General features: G+C 47.8%; 3 protein-coding genes across 3 annotated transcripts; 1 reads left to right on the top strand and 2 right to left on the bottom strand.

The window, feature by feature from the left end:
• Positions 1–1,674: 1,674 nt before the first annotated feature.
• On the bottom strand, positions 1,675–6,805 carry LOC128731300 (7SK snRNA methylphosphate capping enzyme bin3). The gene is made up of 4 exons (XM_053824409.1): positions 3,824–6,805; positions 3,510–3,728; positions 3,287–3,433; positions 1,675–3,210 (listed from the first exon to the last, which is right to left on the bottom strand). The coding sequence occupies exons 1-4, from the start codon at positions 6,803–6,805 to the stop codon at positions 2,446–2,448; spliced, it is 4,113 nt and encodes a 1,370-aa protein (XP_053680384.1). The 3' UTR covers positions 1,675–2,445.
• Positions 6,806–11,652: 4,847 nt separating this feature from the next.
• Positions 11,653–14,670, top strand: LOC128730808 (stromal membrane-associated protein 1). The gene is made up of 2 exons (XM_053823888.1): positions 11,653–11,908; positions 12,332–14,670. The coding sequence occupies exons 1-2, from the start codon at positions 11,660–11,662 to the stop codon at positions 13,601–13,603; spliced, it is 1,521 nt and encodes a 506-aa protein (XP_053679863.1). The 5' UTR covers positions 11,653–11,659; the 3' UTR covers positions 13,604–14,670.
• A 274-nt stretch (positions 14,671–14,944) lies between these two features.
• LOC128731627 (nuclear inhibitor of protein phosphatase 1) lies at positions 14,945–16,712 on the bottom strand. The gene is made up of 5 exons (XM_053824760.1): positions 16,609–16,712; positions 16,314–16,528; positions 16,009–16,226; positions 15,258–15,933; positions 14,945–15,194 (listed from the first exon to the last, which is right to left on the bottom strand). Exons 1-5 carry the CDS (start codon positions 16,635–16,637, stop codon positions 15,088–15,090), a joined length of 1,245 nt encoding a protein of 414 aa, XP_053680735.1. The 5' UTR covers positions 16,638–16,712; the 3' UTR covers positions 14,945–15,087.
• Between the last annotated feature and the right edge of the window lie 325 nt (positions 16,713–17,037).

The following is a 17,037-nucleotide window of genomic DNA, read 5'->3' as shown; positions in this document are numbered from 1 at the left end:
GTGCCACTGATGTTGCTGTTGGTCTTGATTTTTTTGGCTCTGTTGGTTATATCCCTGCACCGTGAACGAAAAAAAAACCCACAGCCGTTTCGAGAACACACACAGGACACACCACGCAAACGGGGCGCATCAAACCCGCACCAAATACCGCACCTCATCCATGACCTAAACTGACCGGATACGTGCGAACGCTAAACTAACCCGTTCCGCTCTGCAAGGCGCATAGCAAAATCACGGTTCTGCCGCAATTTGTTTCATATACTTTTTCTTCGCTCACAGGCAACTCCTGCATCACCTCTCGCGGGGTCCCGCGTATGAGCTGCGCACGGTCGCCCACTGACGCAATTTAGGCCGCGGCGCACAGCACGACGGACACACCGAAAGGACTCGAAATGGGGACCTTTTCCCGGATTGCACTCCGCCAATAAACGGGCCACGACCCGCGCCCGACCACGGAAACAAGGAACAAACAAGCGCCGTGCGTCACTTCTTTTTAAAAATTGCTGCTTTCTGTTTTCGGGACCCTTTGACAAGATCTTGACAGGATGACCTTATTTGACAAATGCGACCCAGCTAACAGTTTTGGCATGTGCGCAGTCATACAGCCGTACTATGAAATGCATTTAGGCGTCCATTAGCAGTCGTATATAATTTTCAAATCATTTATCTGGAAGAAATATTACACAGCTCTTATGGTATCCTTACTCAGCTTTAAAACAAAAATTTAAGTGCAAAAAAATAGCTCAGAAAAGTATTTTATCAAGCATATCGAAACATCTTCATAGCTAAGATGACCGTTAGTTGTCACAAGGATGGGAGTCTGATAAGTTACTAGCCAGAGATCATTTGACGATGGGCTCAGTACTTTGATAAATTAAGATCAAATGAACGATCAATTCAACGAACAACTTAAGCTGCCGCTAGTATATTGCATCGTGATCCTGCGATTCCCATTTGGGTGTGCTACCCGCCAGTCCCACCCGTGATCACTCCATTCCCATTTGGGTGTACCACAACTCCTTTGCCCATGTGGGTTGCCTTAATGGCTTTTTACAGACAGGATCATCTGGTACCATTTCATGTCTGGTCATGCCAGCCCATGTCTAATTCGTTGCATTATACAAATATTATCTGATCTGATATGAGAGCTGATCATCAATACTCCTCCATTATCCTTCCACACATATGGGGCCAAAACTCCTTTTCATCATTTTCCTGTCAAACGGAGCATACAGGATTTCGTTGGCTTTGTGTAGGGTAACAAATTATTTTTCTTCTTCTTTTCGTAATGGGATGTATCCTTCTATATTTGAGTACTCCAAAGGGTCACTTCTACTATATTCAAAGGTTGACCACTTCTTTATAGACTCGACTATCAAGAGTCATATGCCACAGTGAAATACACTGGATACAACCGTCCACTTCGAGCAGCAACGATTGTATGTGGTAAAAAGCTAGATTAACTCATCATTACTCGAAAGAAAACAAAATTGCAAAATAATAATATTCTTTGTACGTAACTGGTGTTTCGGAAAAAATTACTTAGTTTGAAAAATGTTCGCGATACGATAAATGAAGATGAAATTTTCAATTAATTCTTTCGAACCATTTACTGCATGATAATCGAAAGATACTAACAAAAATAGACGATTTGGTTTTATAATGTACATTTTATTCGTGCCTCTTCACTCCACAACCGGAAGTGAGAATTTTGTAAGTGAATTTTGTATAATCGTACCACGATTCACAATTGTCCGCTCACACAGGTTATACCTATCTCATATTCTCGTCGGTTTGTAGTTTACCGTGGCTATATGACTATCGTAACGTTTACAAAGAAAGGATTGGAGAAGTTATCCTGTATTCGTGAATCGTGTAAAAAAAACAAACAATAACCGAGCTTCTATTGCCCTTCGAGCCCACAGCTAATCGTGCTGAAGAAATGTACGCGGATTGGCAGAACCTAACAGCGAACCGAATAATATAGGAAATACTTTTACATCACACACATGTGCTAGGGAAGATCTGTCCGTGGGTTAGGAGACTGCAGCAGTAGTCTGCAAAAGAACTGTTTAACGTTTAAAGATAAAGTGCGTAGAAGCGCAAGAGTGCGTAAAAGCGCAAAAAACAGACCGGGTCCTACAACAGAGACCATTCCAAATGCACATTCACGTTTTGTTTTGGTCTTTGGGAAACGTTCTCACTTCTCTGAATGAAATCTATATCACACTGTAATAACGGAGAGCAAGCTGAAGCACACTCAGTTCACTACCTATAGCGAACGGTCCACATCCAGCTTTGCCCTCACTTTTGTGCGACTAACTTTAATGGCTAACCTCTACCAAGCGTAGCACCCTCTGTTCATTGTGCAGAACGGCTCTTTCTCTATCTCTCTGTATAAACCTATAGCCGCACCTAACTATACGACCAACCTTATCGCGCTATCTATTTGTCGGGCTGCGAATGCCCGCTGGGTGAGTTAGACTGGTCATCTGTGAGGAAGCTACCCGCCAGCTGCTGCTGTCGAGTGGGCGTCTGTGATGCAGAATTTGATGATGGTTCCGAATCGGAATCGGTCATGGCACCTCCACCGCCCCCACCGCCGCCTCCACCACCACTCCGGTAGCTTCCCGGACGGATACCGTCGTATCCGAGCAACGGTGGGAACACATCGATTGGTGGGTACACGTGGTGCCGCCGTTGACTGCCTCCACCAGTCGTACCGGCGTAGTAATGCTCATCATTATCCGTACTCCGGATACTGGCCGAATTGGGCGTGTTGGAGGCGGATCTCCGATAGCTCCCACCACCCCCACCACTCGTCGCGAGCATGTCCGATGGCGGCGACCACGTTGTCGAGTAGAGCGGTGAAGCAAAGCAGTAACTCCCAGGCCGGTGCCCGTTTCCGATGTTGTCGTAGCTTGGCAAGTAGCTATCCGTTTGGCGCGGGTTGTAGTACGGTGATGTGGAGGCGAAACCTCCGCTACCGCTTCCACTCCCACTGCCGCCACCGTGCGACGGAGTCGGTGGTTGCCGGTAGCTGTAACTGGGCGCGTATGGCGTCATCGCGCCCCAGATGCAATTCGCGGCCGAGTGCGATACGGTCACGATGTCCGTGTAGATCCCGCGGTGGTTTTCGTACGGCGTTCCCGGGTGGTACGTGTCGCTCCACTTCGCCTGTGATGGCGTAAAATCACCCTTTATGTAAAGCTGTTAAATTTGACCACACACAAGAAAAAATGATTAGTAAAATCTAAACAAAAAATAGCTTATTGCTCGGTGCTACCTGAATCGGTCGACGAAAGCCTTTGCTCAAGTGGCGCGGTATTCCCAATGGGTAGCTATGGCTGAAGCCCACCTCCGGGCTGAGTAAATAATCATGGAAGCGATTGGGGAAAAACTCAATGCTCTTGGAATTCTCGAAAATTGTTTCCTGGAAATAAATGACAAAATTACAGTTGTTATACGCAACACCACAGAGTGGCGACACCTCTCGCCCGGTTACGTACAGTAAGCTTCTTTTTCTTCTTGTAGCTGGCCCAGTTTTGCGCCTCCAGAATGAGCTTGCCACCCGGACGCAGATGGTTGAACATTCGCTTGAACGCAATTTTGAGGCCTGCGTCGCCGTAGTTCAAATGAATCCACTTGGTTACCGAAAGGCACAGGATCAGATCGTACTGCTGCGTGTCGTAGTTGATCAGCGATTCGTCCTTCAAAACATAGTTCATCTAAACGCCCCGATAAAAGAAATTGTACAAAATTAACCGTCAGTTGCAGTGTGCGCAAGGCACAACGTCATCGCACAGGACACGACTATACGTACCGTTTTGAAGCGCACGTTGTGCGGGAACTTGTTCTCTGGCCGACCAATGTCCATCTGATGCTCCTTCCCGCTGAGATTGCCCATGGTGAGGGGAAATGAGATTGGAAAGTACTGCGAGTTTTCCGTCTTGCCCCGCCGCAGCTGCTGCTGTTGATGATGATGTTGCTGATGGTGATGATGATTGTGGTGACTATGGCGCCCCTTTGGAACCGGCCGTTTCCGTCCACGCTTTTGCTGCTCTTGCAGTTTATTGCCAGCATTTGTCGCTGGCACTTCGGGGGATTTTGCTGCTTCTCCTGGCAGCTCCGGTATTACTAGTGGCTCTTGGGTTGGCAAAAGAGAAAGCACGTTTTCACTGTCAAGGACACCCGCCGCATTGGCGGCGGCTGGTGTAGCAACACCTGTTGGCGTGGCGACAATCCCCTTGACGATGGACACACCCTCCGTATGACTAGTCGAAGCCTGTTCGCTTCCGGGCAGCGTCACGATCGTCGGATCTGGCCCCGATGGAACCTCATCTTCTACCTTGACTTCCACCTTCACCTCCGAGGTCACCGTTGTACAAGGAGCTATTCGAATCGTGCGTCTTCCACCCGCCGATGGCCACTCGCTACGGGGCATTCGCACGTAGTTGGCTAGATTTTTGCGAGCTTTTGCCACCAGCTTGCCGTCCACGTCAATACCGGTGGCGGTTTTCGTGTGCAGCTGCTTAGCGACGGCAATCGTCATTAGACCGACATTGCACCCGATGTCCAGCACGTCCTTGTCGCGGAACAGGTACGGATTGCGCAGGAACACCTTCAACCGCACGTCGATAAACTCGTTCAGGCTGTGGTATCCGTAGTAGCGATCGTAGTTACCGAAATGATATCGGCTCGTGACCGCTATCGGCCGTGGAATCGCACTAATTTCCACGGTTCCGGAACTTGCTTCGGTGCTGATTACTCGAGCCACTCCACTGACGGCCACTCCCACTCTTGGTTCGCCTTCAACCCGGTTCACCGCGACCGTGGCACCTCCACCTGCTGCACCTTCACCGCAGATGTTCACGGCCAGTGTAGCTGCAGCCGCGCAGGATGTGCCACCCACCGCACTGGCTCCTAACCGCTCGGAATGGTGCGCTTTCTCTTGTACTTGTCCATCAGTACCCCGGTCGGTTGAGCAAGCTGGGGTCTCTTCTAACGAATGCTGCTGTTCGTCCGTGTTGGACGCGGTGGAGTAGGTACGGGTGCGATTACGTCCTGCCCCACCGGCTGCACCACTGCCACCAGCGTTCTGTGGCCAGTGCGCCCGTTTCCAACCGCCTGGCTGCGGGATAACCGGACTCACGATCTTATCCATCGAGTCCATCCGGCGCAGTTTGTTCTTGGTGCTGTTTGTACTCTCGCTGATGCGGCGCTTGCGACCACCGGCCAATTCGAGATCAAGCTTCAGGTTGCGCATGGCCTTTTCGCGGTCCTGTTGCTCTGTTGAAGGTCCACTACCACCGCCACCAGCAGCGTGGTTACGGTCAGTCCCCGTCATGCTAGGACCAGCACCGACCGATACACCCGCTTGTCCGCTGCTCGACGGTTGTGCCATCCCCGGATGCTGGTGAAAGTGGGCACTCGCAGGATCCGTGTAGCTCGAATCCGACCCAAACGAGTATCGTTCCCCAGCGGCTGCATCCGCCAGCTTCTGCCCGAGTCCGGTAAAGGAAGCTTCCTCAGCCGTTGTCGCCTCTTCCGCATCTGCTGCACCGGCCCCATTACCACCCGCCATCTCTTCAGCCCGGGACGGTGGTGGCAACTGGTCCACCGACAATGCTCCGTCCACGTGTCGATCGGCGCCGGTGCGCGATTTGCGTTTGCGTTTGTTGCGCGTGCGTTGCTTGCGTTTCATGGGCGAACAGAGCTGCATTTCGTACTCAACCGAATCGACCGGATCGAGCAGGTGCAAAGGATCGTTGATGTTTGGTGGTATAATTACCTCAATCTTCGCTTTGTAGTGTGGTGGCGTTGGGATAGGTGACGATTTTGGTGTCACCGCGTTCTCTGACTCGTTCTGCAGGCTGTTAAGGTTGAGAGGATCGGAAATGTTGCCACCGAGGAGGAATTTGGTCGGTGGCACGATGCATTCCTTGCGGGGTCGCTTGTCTGGAAGGAAGAATTTCGACACCGACTGAAGGCGCTTGTTGCGCAACTCCATCGGACTGAGGTTCTGCTGTTTCGAGTGTTTGCCCTTTTGGGGTGGGTTGATGGAGGAGATCGAGAGTGAACTGGTTCCGCTCTGTTGACCTCCAGCACCACCGGTAGATGGCTGCGAGCCGACATGAGAGGACGTTTGCAGCGGCTGTTGTTGTTGCTGGGTGTTGCCTGAAGATACGCCAGAATGTCCTACTTGGTTTTGTAGCGATAGCTGCTGTTGTTGCACCTGATGGAAGTTTCCCGGTTCTGGTTGGGCCGGATGATGGCTGTCCGCGGATGTCGGACCGGTTGTAGCAACGGAAGATTCATCTCCTTTAACGACAAGTCCGTTCGTCGCGGAACCGTCGTCCGGTTTCGACTGTCCTACGGCCGGGCCAGTTGTACCCATCGTTTTGTCCTTCCGCCCACCTCTTACCGGGCAGTCCATGCGTTCGGGACCCCCACCTCGGCCGCGGTATTTATTTGCTTTCCACTTTTGCTGCTTCTTTTGCTTTTTTCCTCCACTGTGCTGCAGCAACTGTTGCTGCTGTAATTGTTGCTGATGCCTTTGCTGCTGCGGTTGCTGCTTTTTCTTGCGGTTGTGTCCTTCACAACCTCCTCGTACTCCCGCTCGGCCACCCCCCGTGCCACCACCTTCACCCATTGGTCCGAGCGGCCGGGCAGCTCGATGAGCGTTACATCTGCGTGTTTCTTCACGACCACTGCTTCCACCTACACCTCCACCGCCACCTCCTGTGCCAGCACTCCCATCTGCAGCTGAATCATCCTCGCCCGACGCCATCAACAGTCCTTCCATTTGGTTGGCGCGTTTACGGCTTATCCAGAATGTAAGTTGCAACACGCTCGATTGGTGTTAAAAGTGAGCTATAACAATTAAAATTAAAACCATTACAAATGAGTGGGGTGTAATGTCAAACGTGTATTATAAAATTGGACCACTTTTTTGTAGCTTCAAAGAACACCTTTAAACCCACTAGCCGGTAAGATGCACATGTTCCGTTGCACATGCACTATTAGTTTATTTCTTAAACCATTTTGCGATGCTAAACCATAAAAAGAAAGTGCCGCCGGTGGGTGGAATTGGCAACCCACGACAGGAACGATCGTGTGGCTTCTTGGCATCGTAAATTCCGTTACAAATTAGTGCTAATTATAATTCACATTCCGGCGACTAATGGTTAGCCAAAAAAAATACAAAAAATGCAGCTAACCTAAAGATTTGCCATGTTCATTCCCCACACATGTCGACCACAGGGGTTTCGTTTAGAAATGCAATTTTTCATTTTACCCCTACTGGCGCAAACCTTTCTGCATTTAATGAGTAAGCGAACCGCTGGACGATGTGAAACGGGTAGTTTAGCAAACGGTGGCCATACATCGAATGAAAGCCATGTGTGTGCAGCTGGATGACATACGTTCAATGAGGTCTCTAGTCGCCATCGTTCGGTGGGTCGTCAAGACGTCATCGGTACGATAAAATAATATAAAATGCAACGGTGGCCTGGCGATGTTCGAATGCCCGTCGCCAATGCCGCGACGCAACGATGTCATCGTCAAAAAAACCGCACCACCGGGAGCGAGAAAACAAGAAGACAAAAAGATAGGCGATTGCGTTAAAATGGTAATTGTTTTCACGCAAAACAAGCACGGAAAAAGGGCAAGCAAACCGTGGAACCACGCGGCAAAGGGAGTGAAGTGAAGGCGATACACATATTTGGACCCTCCCGAGGGCCTGCCTGCCTGCCTGGTTCCTCTTCGACCCGGTTCCGTTGGCAAACCAGTTTCTTGCACTTACGCGATCCATCGCGTTTTTTGGGGTGGGGAGATGAGGTTGGGGTTTCATTTCAGCAAGACGTGAGTATTCGTTCGTTCCTCCCTCCCTCCTCTCCCCTCCCCTCTATGGCTAATAACGCAGTATTTTCCGTAGGCCTTAGAGCAATCTCGCTCCAAAAAATCGAATCGAGAACAAATGGGTAACGAAATGTGCACGCACGTCAGCGGAGGTCTCTGAGCTGCTCGGGAAGACGACTTACCCTTCTGTGCTCACATACGGCGAGAAGGCCAGCGAACAAATAACAAACAAACAAACAAAAAACGCACAAGAAGTGTTGCATGCTCGCAGCCAAAACGGCTAAAACACCACACACGCTGCCAGTGGCCACCACTTGCGCTCCCGTCCCGAGTTCCAGCTTCCAAAACGAGCTGCCCGCGGAAAGGCAGAAAGGCAACGCAACGAGACATCGGAAGGGATCAAGTTTGCATCTCCTTTTGGAAGCGATGGAACAGCGCGAGAGCATGCTGCTTTTGCGTTCTGTGTTTTATTTCTACTTCTCTTATTTTTGCATCGGCACCCGGGTATCCCGGAGGACGGTGGTATCGTGGATATTTTCGGTTTTCCCGTTTTCGTTCTACTCTCGTCACATACTGGCGCTGTCAGCTTCCATATTATTTCGACACGCTGGTTTCCTTGGTGCCCCACCACTCGTACACGCAAGTCGTAGGAAAAAAAGGGCACTTCATCACATCCCTTCGGGTTGTGCGCTGGGAAAACAGGAGCAAAGGGAACTCGTCGCGCACAATGCTCGCAAATCGGCGCACTATTTCGCTTTTTTGTGTATGCTGTTTTGCCTTCCTTCGTTAAATTGGCTTTGCACGCGGAGTATCGTTTGATTTTGCGACGTGCAGTTGACTGAGCAGTGCAGTTTCGCTTCCTCACAGTTGGTGTGCAGGGGTTTTGCCAAAAAGGACTTCTTTTTTGCAAGGAGGATGGGGGTAACAGACAAACGATCTCATATAGGGGGCTCATGTACGCCGTGGCGATTTTTTAAGATTCGTCCCAAAAACTGATGACCACTACTGAGCAACGGCATGATCAGTTTGCTGCAACATTTCGTTTGCGTACTTTTTAAAAGTACGACAGGAATTTGACTCTATCCACTACACGGGTTTACTACACTGGGGTTAAATGTGAGGGAAATAATGCAGATTTCGCAGCATCAATTAGAAAATTTAAACCACTTATTTGCAAACAGCAAAAAATAATATACAAATATAAAATTTTGAAAAAAAAAATCACGATTTTTACGAAACGAACACTCTAGGTGTCTTGCGAAAGCTGAAATAGAAGTGCAACATCCAAGTGCGCTAAACTCCATCACACCCACTAAAACCAAACCGCAACGATAAGAGCGCGTACACGCGTTATTTCATATTTTCCTGAAGGTCTTCTCACTTACAATTACAATTCGCAAATCAAAAACAGGGTTTAATACACTTTGAAATGTAAAAAGTAGCTAAATATTCGCTTCGTCCGCGTCTGCGACCGTGTCCAAACATTCGCACAACTATTCTGTCTAATATGGACACAGCTGCTGTCAAGAATGTGGTAAGCAAGAAAAGCGGTCCGACGGGTTTGATTCGATTTAGAGTCATTCGAATCTTATTTATACATACATGCAATATTGTTATAATATGGCATTGGGGGAAGCACAAAAAAATATAGTTTTTCTTACAAACGTGAATTTGTAGTATTGAAAAAGTAAATACGTTTTGGTAAAATTGTTAATATTGTGCTTTTCTTTTGTGCATGCATGTAGTCAAATGTCAAATCATTCCGATACAAAAGGTTCGACAGCGCTTAAACCTCTTTTGATATAGGGTATTTGTACACTGCAAAGCAAATTTTTTCATTTATCTTATAAATTTAAGGCTTAGGTATTAAAATTTAGGTTTAGCTAGTGTTTCATATAATTTGGCGTCGGCGTAATTCTGTTTCAGATTCGTTCAGATTTGACAGATGGAGTGTGCGTTGAAGTGACACGGGCTGCATGATATTTGACAGTACACAAAGCGACGTAGGCGTTAGTAGAAAACAAACAGTGAAACGGATAAATCACGGCGGTTTATCAAACGCATAATTTACAAATTCTAATAAAATTGTATCTGACAGAGGCTTAAAAGTGAAAAGATATAAAAAAGTGACTATGCTCAAGTGTGCACAGTAAAAATATCCACAAACCCGCTTATAATACTGAGTTAAACACAACTCGATTCAGCAGGGAAGCCGTAGAAGACGAAGAATAAGAAGCAAAAGTCAATGATGTCAAAACGGCTGAAGTGGCGAACTGAGTGAATCGGTGCTGCAAGGAAATTCTACTGAATCACCTGTGGAAACAACAAAGATACTCGTCGAACCTGCTGGAAAATCGGACTCGACCTTTTGCGGATGGTGCTTATCGTGGTGCGCGGTCTAGTAGGTGTATGTTGGTAAGTAAATTATCTTTGAAGGTAAGCAGAGGGAAGGGACTCGCGATGATAACATGGGGAAACTCAGACCCACATCAAGGATAAGGGTGTTAGCATCTTCGAGATACCTCGAATGATACAACTTAAAAACTCATCTTACTTAAAAGGGTATAAAGGCATGTAAATACGCCCCCAAAATGAGGCTCGCAAAAAGTGGCTATTGGCTGGAAAAGTTTTTTAAATGTGATCAAGAATACGGGTTGACCAGGGAAAATTAACGTGAAGCAGCTTTTCTTTATCGGATACACTTTGTCGTATTTCTTAATTTTCGTTGTTCCCTAATGTACCGTAAAAAAGTAAACCTTGTCAAAAGTATGTGTTATCACAATGCCTTTCATTGTGCAAGCGGTTACGATGCTGTTGTCCGTGGCGCGAGTGAGTGAAATAGTACGTAGCAACCATCCCCTCCTCCTCACCCAATTGTGGGTGGCGGTGAGTGCGAGAGCGCACTGTCGAAAATGCTTACGTTTATTTGTGCTTTCCTACTTCATTGCGTTCTTCCAAAATTCGCTTTTTCCGATGGAATTAAAGAAGCCTCTAAAGAGATCTTCCTTGCTATCCTCGTTTGTTCGGTTGGCAGGGCCCGAGGACCAGATAATGTTTGCTTAATAACACTACACGAAAACCATGCTATACTAGCGAAAAGAATGCAACACAATTGTGTTTGATGAATGAATGTTACATGTTGGAGTTAAAAAATTTCAAATTTATAAATTTCTCCGTTCCATAGAAAACCTGTAAATGAACATTTCTCTGATGGTTTCGGCCTTCGCTCGATATCATACAACGTGCAGGATATCTAAGTAGAGAGAAAGTTGTGTTGCGAAAGAAAAAAAAGTTGTATGCTCGCATTGTTCCAAAGCAGCAATAGTAGATAAGGCGATGAAAAGAATATTAATTTACTTTTATCACATTTACGCCCAATGCCGCACTACTGGTATCCATTCGCCGCTTTCAGTTTCAGTGTCTTTTACGCACGTTTCCGGTCGCGCGCTGTTATCACGCTTTGTTGGATACACGTTGTGGGTAGTCGAGGAAACGCTTAACACGGGGGTCCTGTGGGAAATTGTAGGTTAATTAAAGAATTTAATATTAATGGTTTTGCTTCTTTGTGATCTGTTCCTTTCGTTTATCGCATAGATATAGAAGGATATTCATTCGGAAATCAGCTTGTAAATCCAGGAGATTTAGCTGAGACGTGACGGAGAGATAAGATACAGTGACTGATATCTGTACCGATTGGATTTCGTGTGGAAGATATTCCGTAATTTTTGAACGCCAACCCTATTTCTTAAAGGACTCAAATTAACGTTAGAGAGTTAGGCCCCGACAGGCCAACAGCGCAATGAGCAGAAAGAATGAAACCGAACGGCAGAAGCAAATACAGGAAAAATGCCAGATGCTGTTAACCAAGATGCTGCGAGACGATGACAACAAGTACTGCGTCGATTGTGATGCTAAAGGACCCCGTTGGGCGTCCTGGAATTTAGGCGTGTTCCTCTGCATCCGTTGCGCCGGCATCCACCGGAACCTGGGTGTGCACATCAGCCGGGTTAAATCGGTCAACTTGGACAGCTGGACGCCGGAACAGGTGGTAAGTATCGGAGAGCCGTAAACCACGTGACAAAATCATAAGCGAGCAAGCAAACGAAGGATACCGTGAAGGTGGTAGGGGCGCCCATGCGCCGTAACGAAGGCCCGCATTGCTAGCCAACCGGTGTGCTGTCGCCTTAATTAATTGAGTTCACTTCCGCTCGATCCTCCTAGCATCGCACCATGCCCTTCGGTGGGCCTGGCTTCCTGAGTGATTAGTTTCAACTTTGCTTTTGCGCTTTCGTTCGTATGCTGTTTTGGTAGCGTGGATTTACGCATACATCTGGCAGCTATGCGACTTCTTATTAAAAAAAAGGAGAATTAATTTTTGATCGCACCTAAGGAGGGCCCTTCTTTCTCCTACGTCAATATTGGTTTACGTAACTCTGTTAACTTGACCGTTTATTTTTTGCTTCCCCGCTAGGTCTCGCTGGAACAGATGGGAAACTCACGGGCTCGTGCCGTGTACGAGGCAATGATACCGGACGGATTCCGTCGCCCACAAACCGACTCCGCGCTCGAGAGTTTTATCCGGGCGAAGTACGAACACAAGAAGTACCTGGCTCGCGAATGGGTTCCGCCACCGCCGCCAAAGGTGGACTGGGATCGAGAGATTGACGAGGAGATCGAGCGGCAGAAACGCAAGAAAAAAGCTTCCTCATCGAGTAGCGGCGTCGGTGCCTCCACTGGCGGTGGTGGCCTTTCGCTTTCGTCCCCGGTGGATAAAAAGGGTATCTCCGCGTCCGGTGCATCTCCATCCTTGTCCGGATCGTCTGTGGCGGGGGCTTCAACCGCCGTGCCAAAATTAAAAGCACCTGCCAGCAGTATGAAGTCGTCGAGCCGGAATTCAGGCATTTCATTGGCGTCCTCTTCTAGCCCAGCGGTAACCGAAACGGCCACGGTACCATCGGTTGCCCCCGTTACGGCTCCCAGTGCTGGCACTGATTTGCTGGGGCTAACGCTGGGCGAAGGCAGCTCCGGAATCCCGCACGGCGGTAAACTACCGCTTAATGGCGCCGCGGCTGCAACCGGTAGCAACGGGTTGGACCTGTTGGAGCGGAAACACGCCGAAACGGACGAGCTGGCCAAAGCGGAAGCAGACTTTTTTAATCAATCTGGCCCGGCTGGCGGAGTGGACGCTAGTGGCAAGTTGACGAAGGATAAAATTATGGCCCTTTATGGGTCGGGACCGAACGCGATTGGGCCGGCCGGGTATGGTGGGTTTCAGCAAGCCGGCAGCACATTCCCACCGGCCACAACTGCACCCCAGTTCAATGGCGGTATGCCAGTCCCATCCGGTGCATTCGGTGCATTCCAAACGTTCCCGGGCATGAACGGCGTAGCAGCAACCGGTGCTCCCGGCCAGTATCCCATGATGGGGGGCAATGTAGCGCCCCACGGGCAGATGATGTTTAACAATGGGAACCCTGCACCAGGCATGTTCCAAACCCAGGGCGCGCCAACGCAACAACTAGGTATGGTTCCTGGGTACGGTTCGATGCCACAGTATGCTGCTGCCCCTCAAACGACGATGGGATTCCCTCCGATGATGGGCATGCAGCAGCATGGCCAGTCGATGCCGGCATTTGCCAACTTTCCCAAGCCCGTCCCTCAGCAGCAGCAGCAGCAACCAACGGCCGGTGATAAGCTAAGCAATCAGTTCGGTACAATGAATCTGAGGGACGTGTGGCAATAGAAATCGAGTGGGTGTCCAGGCTGAGTAACTTATCTATTAACCCGTTATCATGCTCCTCTACTCGTTCGGCCAATAACAGGTGCTTACCGGTAGATACCGGAACCGCACGTAGGAGCAACGTCTATCAACAAAAGAGAAATAGATATACATATATAGGGCAATTACTTATTTAGCTAAACGAAACGAGAGAGAAAACTAAACGCAAACATATAAGGATCACATTTAATAGTAGGATATTTTGACCGGGTTGGGGATCTTCCTTCTCTCGCCCGTCTCTTTGTTTATTGGTTATTTCCTCTTTTTCATTGGACATGGACAGGAAAGCTGTCACAAAACAGGGAGTGCAGACAGGCCTGGAATGAGCATACTTTTCGAAATAGTAGCACCGTAAGGATGAGAAGACACAGTGAACGCATCAGATGAACTTTTCACGGGTGGTGTAATGGAACATGCAACGTTAGCTTGTTTGTTCGTTTTTTATTAGATTGCTAATGCTATATTATAGGACTTTACTGTGTATTACGTCGCAAGGTGCGTTCTTCCTAGCGATATTTAGGTAACTGAAACAAAGTACTAGATCGCTGTCAATGAACCTAAAAACCATGTGCAAGGTTAGGGTAAACAAAATGCAATTGTAATCGTCTACGTAGTCACGCACGCGTGCAAAGTGTGGGAACGAGTATGCAATGTTTGTACGGAGGAGTAAAGAAGAAGGAATATTTCACTTTTGCATCTACAGGTATCGTGTATTGGAAAAGTTATGTGGGAAAATGGGAGAATTGTGCGATGTCCAAGCATCCACACTAGCAACCGATGGCCTACGCCTGCCAGCACCCTGTTACTGAACGTGTCTTGTCACGTGGGTCGTGCAGGGCCAGGCGTGGTGTTACTGAGGTGCGCAAGCAGTTTTAGTGTAGGATATAATTTAAAAAAAAGATGAATTAATTGACTGTATTCTAGTGAAGAAGTAAATCAACAAGTATTTGCCCGGCGTCCCTCCGCCGTTGTGTGGTAGGTACGATTCCGGACATGTTATGTTTAGCTGTGGGAATAAATCGATCGACTTCGAAATACTTAATTGCCCAGGATGCCATTCATTCCATTTGCATTTCAGTAAATCTTATTTCAGAGAGATGAAGTAGCTAAGACTTTTGATCCAGAATGTGTAGAATAACAGTCTATAAAACGAAAATCCAACAATGACTATGCTGGCAAGGCAGAAATGGTTAATTCTGATTTAACCTAAGGGTTGGAAAATGTTATAACAATTCGCCAAAGAATCGGAACATTTTAATTAATACACTCTTATTTATTTGCAGAACAAATTCTTAGTTTCGCTTCATCGTAGAAATATTTTCCACCGGAGATATACACGCCGACCAAACGCGTGCACGGAGGACTTAAAATTATTAAAATCGACTATTTCGCATCTTTCGTTTATGTCGAGTCGGGTTAGCAAATCTTGCCTGCTACGAACAGGCACTCTAAAAACTGCTTAAACCGAGCGGTTTGCGACCGGGCCATTGTTCCTTGGCGTATTTCTTCTTTTTCGGTTCGTCCGGTGTTTCAGGCTGTTTCTCAGAACCTTTAGCTAAAATGGAATACATTACAGATTTCAAGATAAAACTCACGCGAGACGAGCTCAGTTGCTTACCATTGTTGCTAATAGCACCACCAGCAGATGATGATGCACCCGGAACGGCAAAGATTGGAAGTGATGATGTATCCCGGACTGCGACTGGAGTTGGGTTCACATCCGGTGCCGGATTCGGCAGCAAAATGCCCAATTTCGTCGATAGTCCGCTTGGCGTTGTATCCATATCGAAACCTCCAAAGCTACGCCCATCCGAGGAAGTGCCGGAACTATTGCCGTTTCCTCCCCCACCAGCTCCTCCATCGACAGGATCGATACCGTGGTACAAGCTGTGAGCAGTGAGGCTACTCTGCTGATGTTGGCCATGTGCGCCGGCCAACGCGTGTGGATGTAAATGAAAGCTACTCGGTTTCATGCCACTCGTAGGCGACACCACGATTCCCATACTGTTTGGAAGCTCCATTTTTGTTCGCTTCGCCGATACCGGTACCACGGTTGACTGGATCAGATTGCGGAAGCGACCTATTGATGGATCAATGTCTTCGGGATTGATGATAATTTCGTCCTCATTGAACGCAACCCCTTTCCGTTTATTCCGTTTGTTCTTCTTGTATGTGCCGGCATTGTTCCCGACTGGACCGCCTGCCCCACCAGCGCCGCCACCGCCACCACCGTCGTCCGATATGCCTAGCATTGAAATTCGGCGATTGTGGGCCGTATTGTACTCGGTGAGATTCTGAAAAAGAAAACCGCCCATACGGATTGCTGTAATATAGGTTTCGTATACGATAACGCAGCATCAAGCTCTCACATCCAGCTCGGTTTGGCTTTCTGGCAGCCCCAGAAAAGTACCGTCGCTCGTGTCCATCATCGGAATATCCTCCATGATGTTTGTGCGCGATCCAACGGTAGGACGTTCGCGTAGTATGTAGTGGCGGGTCGATGCTCCGAAGCTAAACTGACTATTAATTTGCAGCTGGGTAGGCTTATTGGACTCTAAACGAACCGATCCGATAAACGTGCCGTGAGCTACGAAAACAAAGCAAAAGGAAAAGCAAACAATCGGAAGGTATACATTTGTGAATGGAAGCGATCTGGATATTCCGGTACACTTACTGCTGCCCAGGTCTACCAAGTAAGCGATGTGCAGATGCTTGTGATAAACAAAAGCGGCATGGACGCGCGAGCAGGAAGCATGATCAATACAGAAATCATTCATCTGTGGATTGCGCCCAAACAAGTAGCACCGCTTTTCGTCGATCATGAACTTTTGAATGAGCTTGTCCTCCTTCATAACATCCAGATGCAGACCGGTTGGTGGTTTTCCGGCCCTACGATGTAATGCTCAGGTTAGCAAATTTTAGCGGCGACAGATACAAGATATCCGCCAAAAATTGTAATTTTCACTTACCAGGATGGAATTTCATAGTGATTTGACATTTGCTCGAATTCACTATAATAGAAGTTTTGTAAATGCAAACACTTTGGTCCTTAATGTAGCATGTTGCTCCAATCGATGACCACAGAAAGCATGATTATCGATATTGTTCGATCGTAGAATTCTGACATACGCTTAGTATGTTACTTTTACGACCGCCCTAACACCCTGGCTTCCTTTTTCTCTAAAACGAGAAAAAGGTTTGAAACAAAACTTCTATTAAGAATTAAAACATTCTTTTCACCGACAATTCTAACCAAAACAACAGCTCGCCCATGTACACTACCTATCATTGACAGGCGTCATCAAGGTGTCATTGATACACCCATGTACGCTTGTCTTGATTTTTTTGTTTAACAACAACGATTTCTACCAAGGACGTTCTTAAGAATTCAGAATATA

Source organism: Anopheles nili, chromosome 2 (genome assembly GCF_943737925.1).
Source record: "Anopheles nili chromosome 2, idAnoNiliSN_F5_01, whole genome shotgun sequence".
In the NCBI taxonomy this organism is placed as follows: Eukaryota; Metazoa; Arthropoda; class Insecta; order Diptera; family Culicidae; genus Anopheles; species Anopheles nili.
The sequence above is the reverse complement of the archived record's forward strand: the minus strand, read 5'-3'. Positions and strand labels throughout refer to the sequence as shown.

Excerpts from the sequence above, each read along its gene's own strand:
- LOC128731300 (XM_053824409.1), bottom strand. The coding sequence starts at position 6,805 with ATGGAAGGACTGTTGATGGCGTCGGGCGAGGATGATTCAGCTGCAGAT. Across the intron at positions 3,729-3,823 it reads ACAACGTGCGCTTCAAAACG|ATGAACTATGTTTTGAAGGA; the intron begins GTACGTATAGTC and ends CGGGGCGTTTAG. Across the intron at positions 3,211-3,286 it reads GCTTTCGTCGACCGATTCAG|CTTTACATAAAGGGTGATTT; the intron begins GTAGCACCGAGC and ends CAAATTTAACAG.
- LOC128730808 (XM_053823888.1), top strand. The coding sequence starts at position 11,660 with ATGAGCAGAAAGAATGAAACCGAACGGCAGAAGCAAATACAGGAAAAA. Across the intron at positions 11,909-12,331 it reads GCTGGACGCCGGAACAGGTG|GTCTCGCTGGAACAGATGGG; the intron begins GTAAGTATCGGA and ends CTTCCCCGCTAG.
- LOC128731627 (XM_053824760.1), bottom strand. The coding sequence starts at position 16,637 with ATGTCAAATCACTATGAAATTCCATCCTG. Across the intron at positions 16,529-16,608 it reads CACTATGAAATTCCATCCTG|GGCCGGAAAACCACCAACCG; the intron begins GTAAGTGAAAAT and ends ATTACATCGTAG. Across the intron at positions 16,227-16,313 it reads CTTGGTAGACCTGGGCAGCA|CTCACGGCACGTTTATCGGA; the intron begins GTAAGTGTACCG and ends TTGTTTTCGTAG.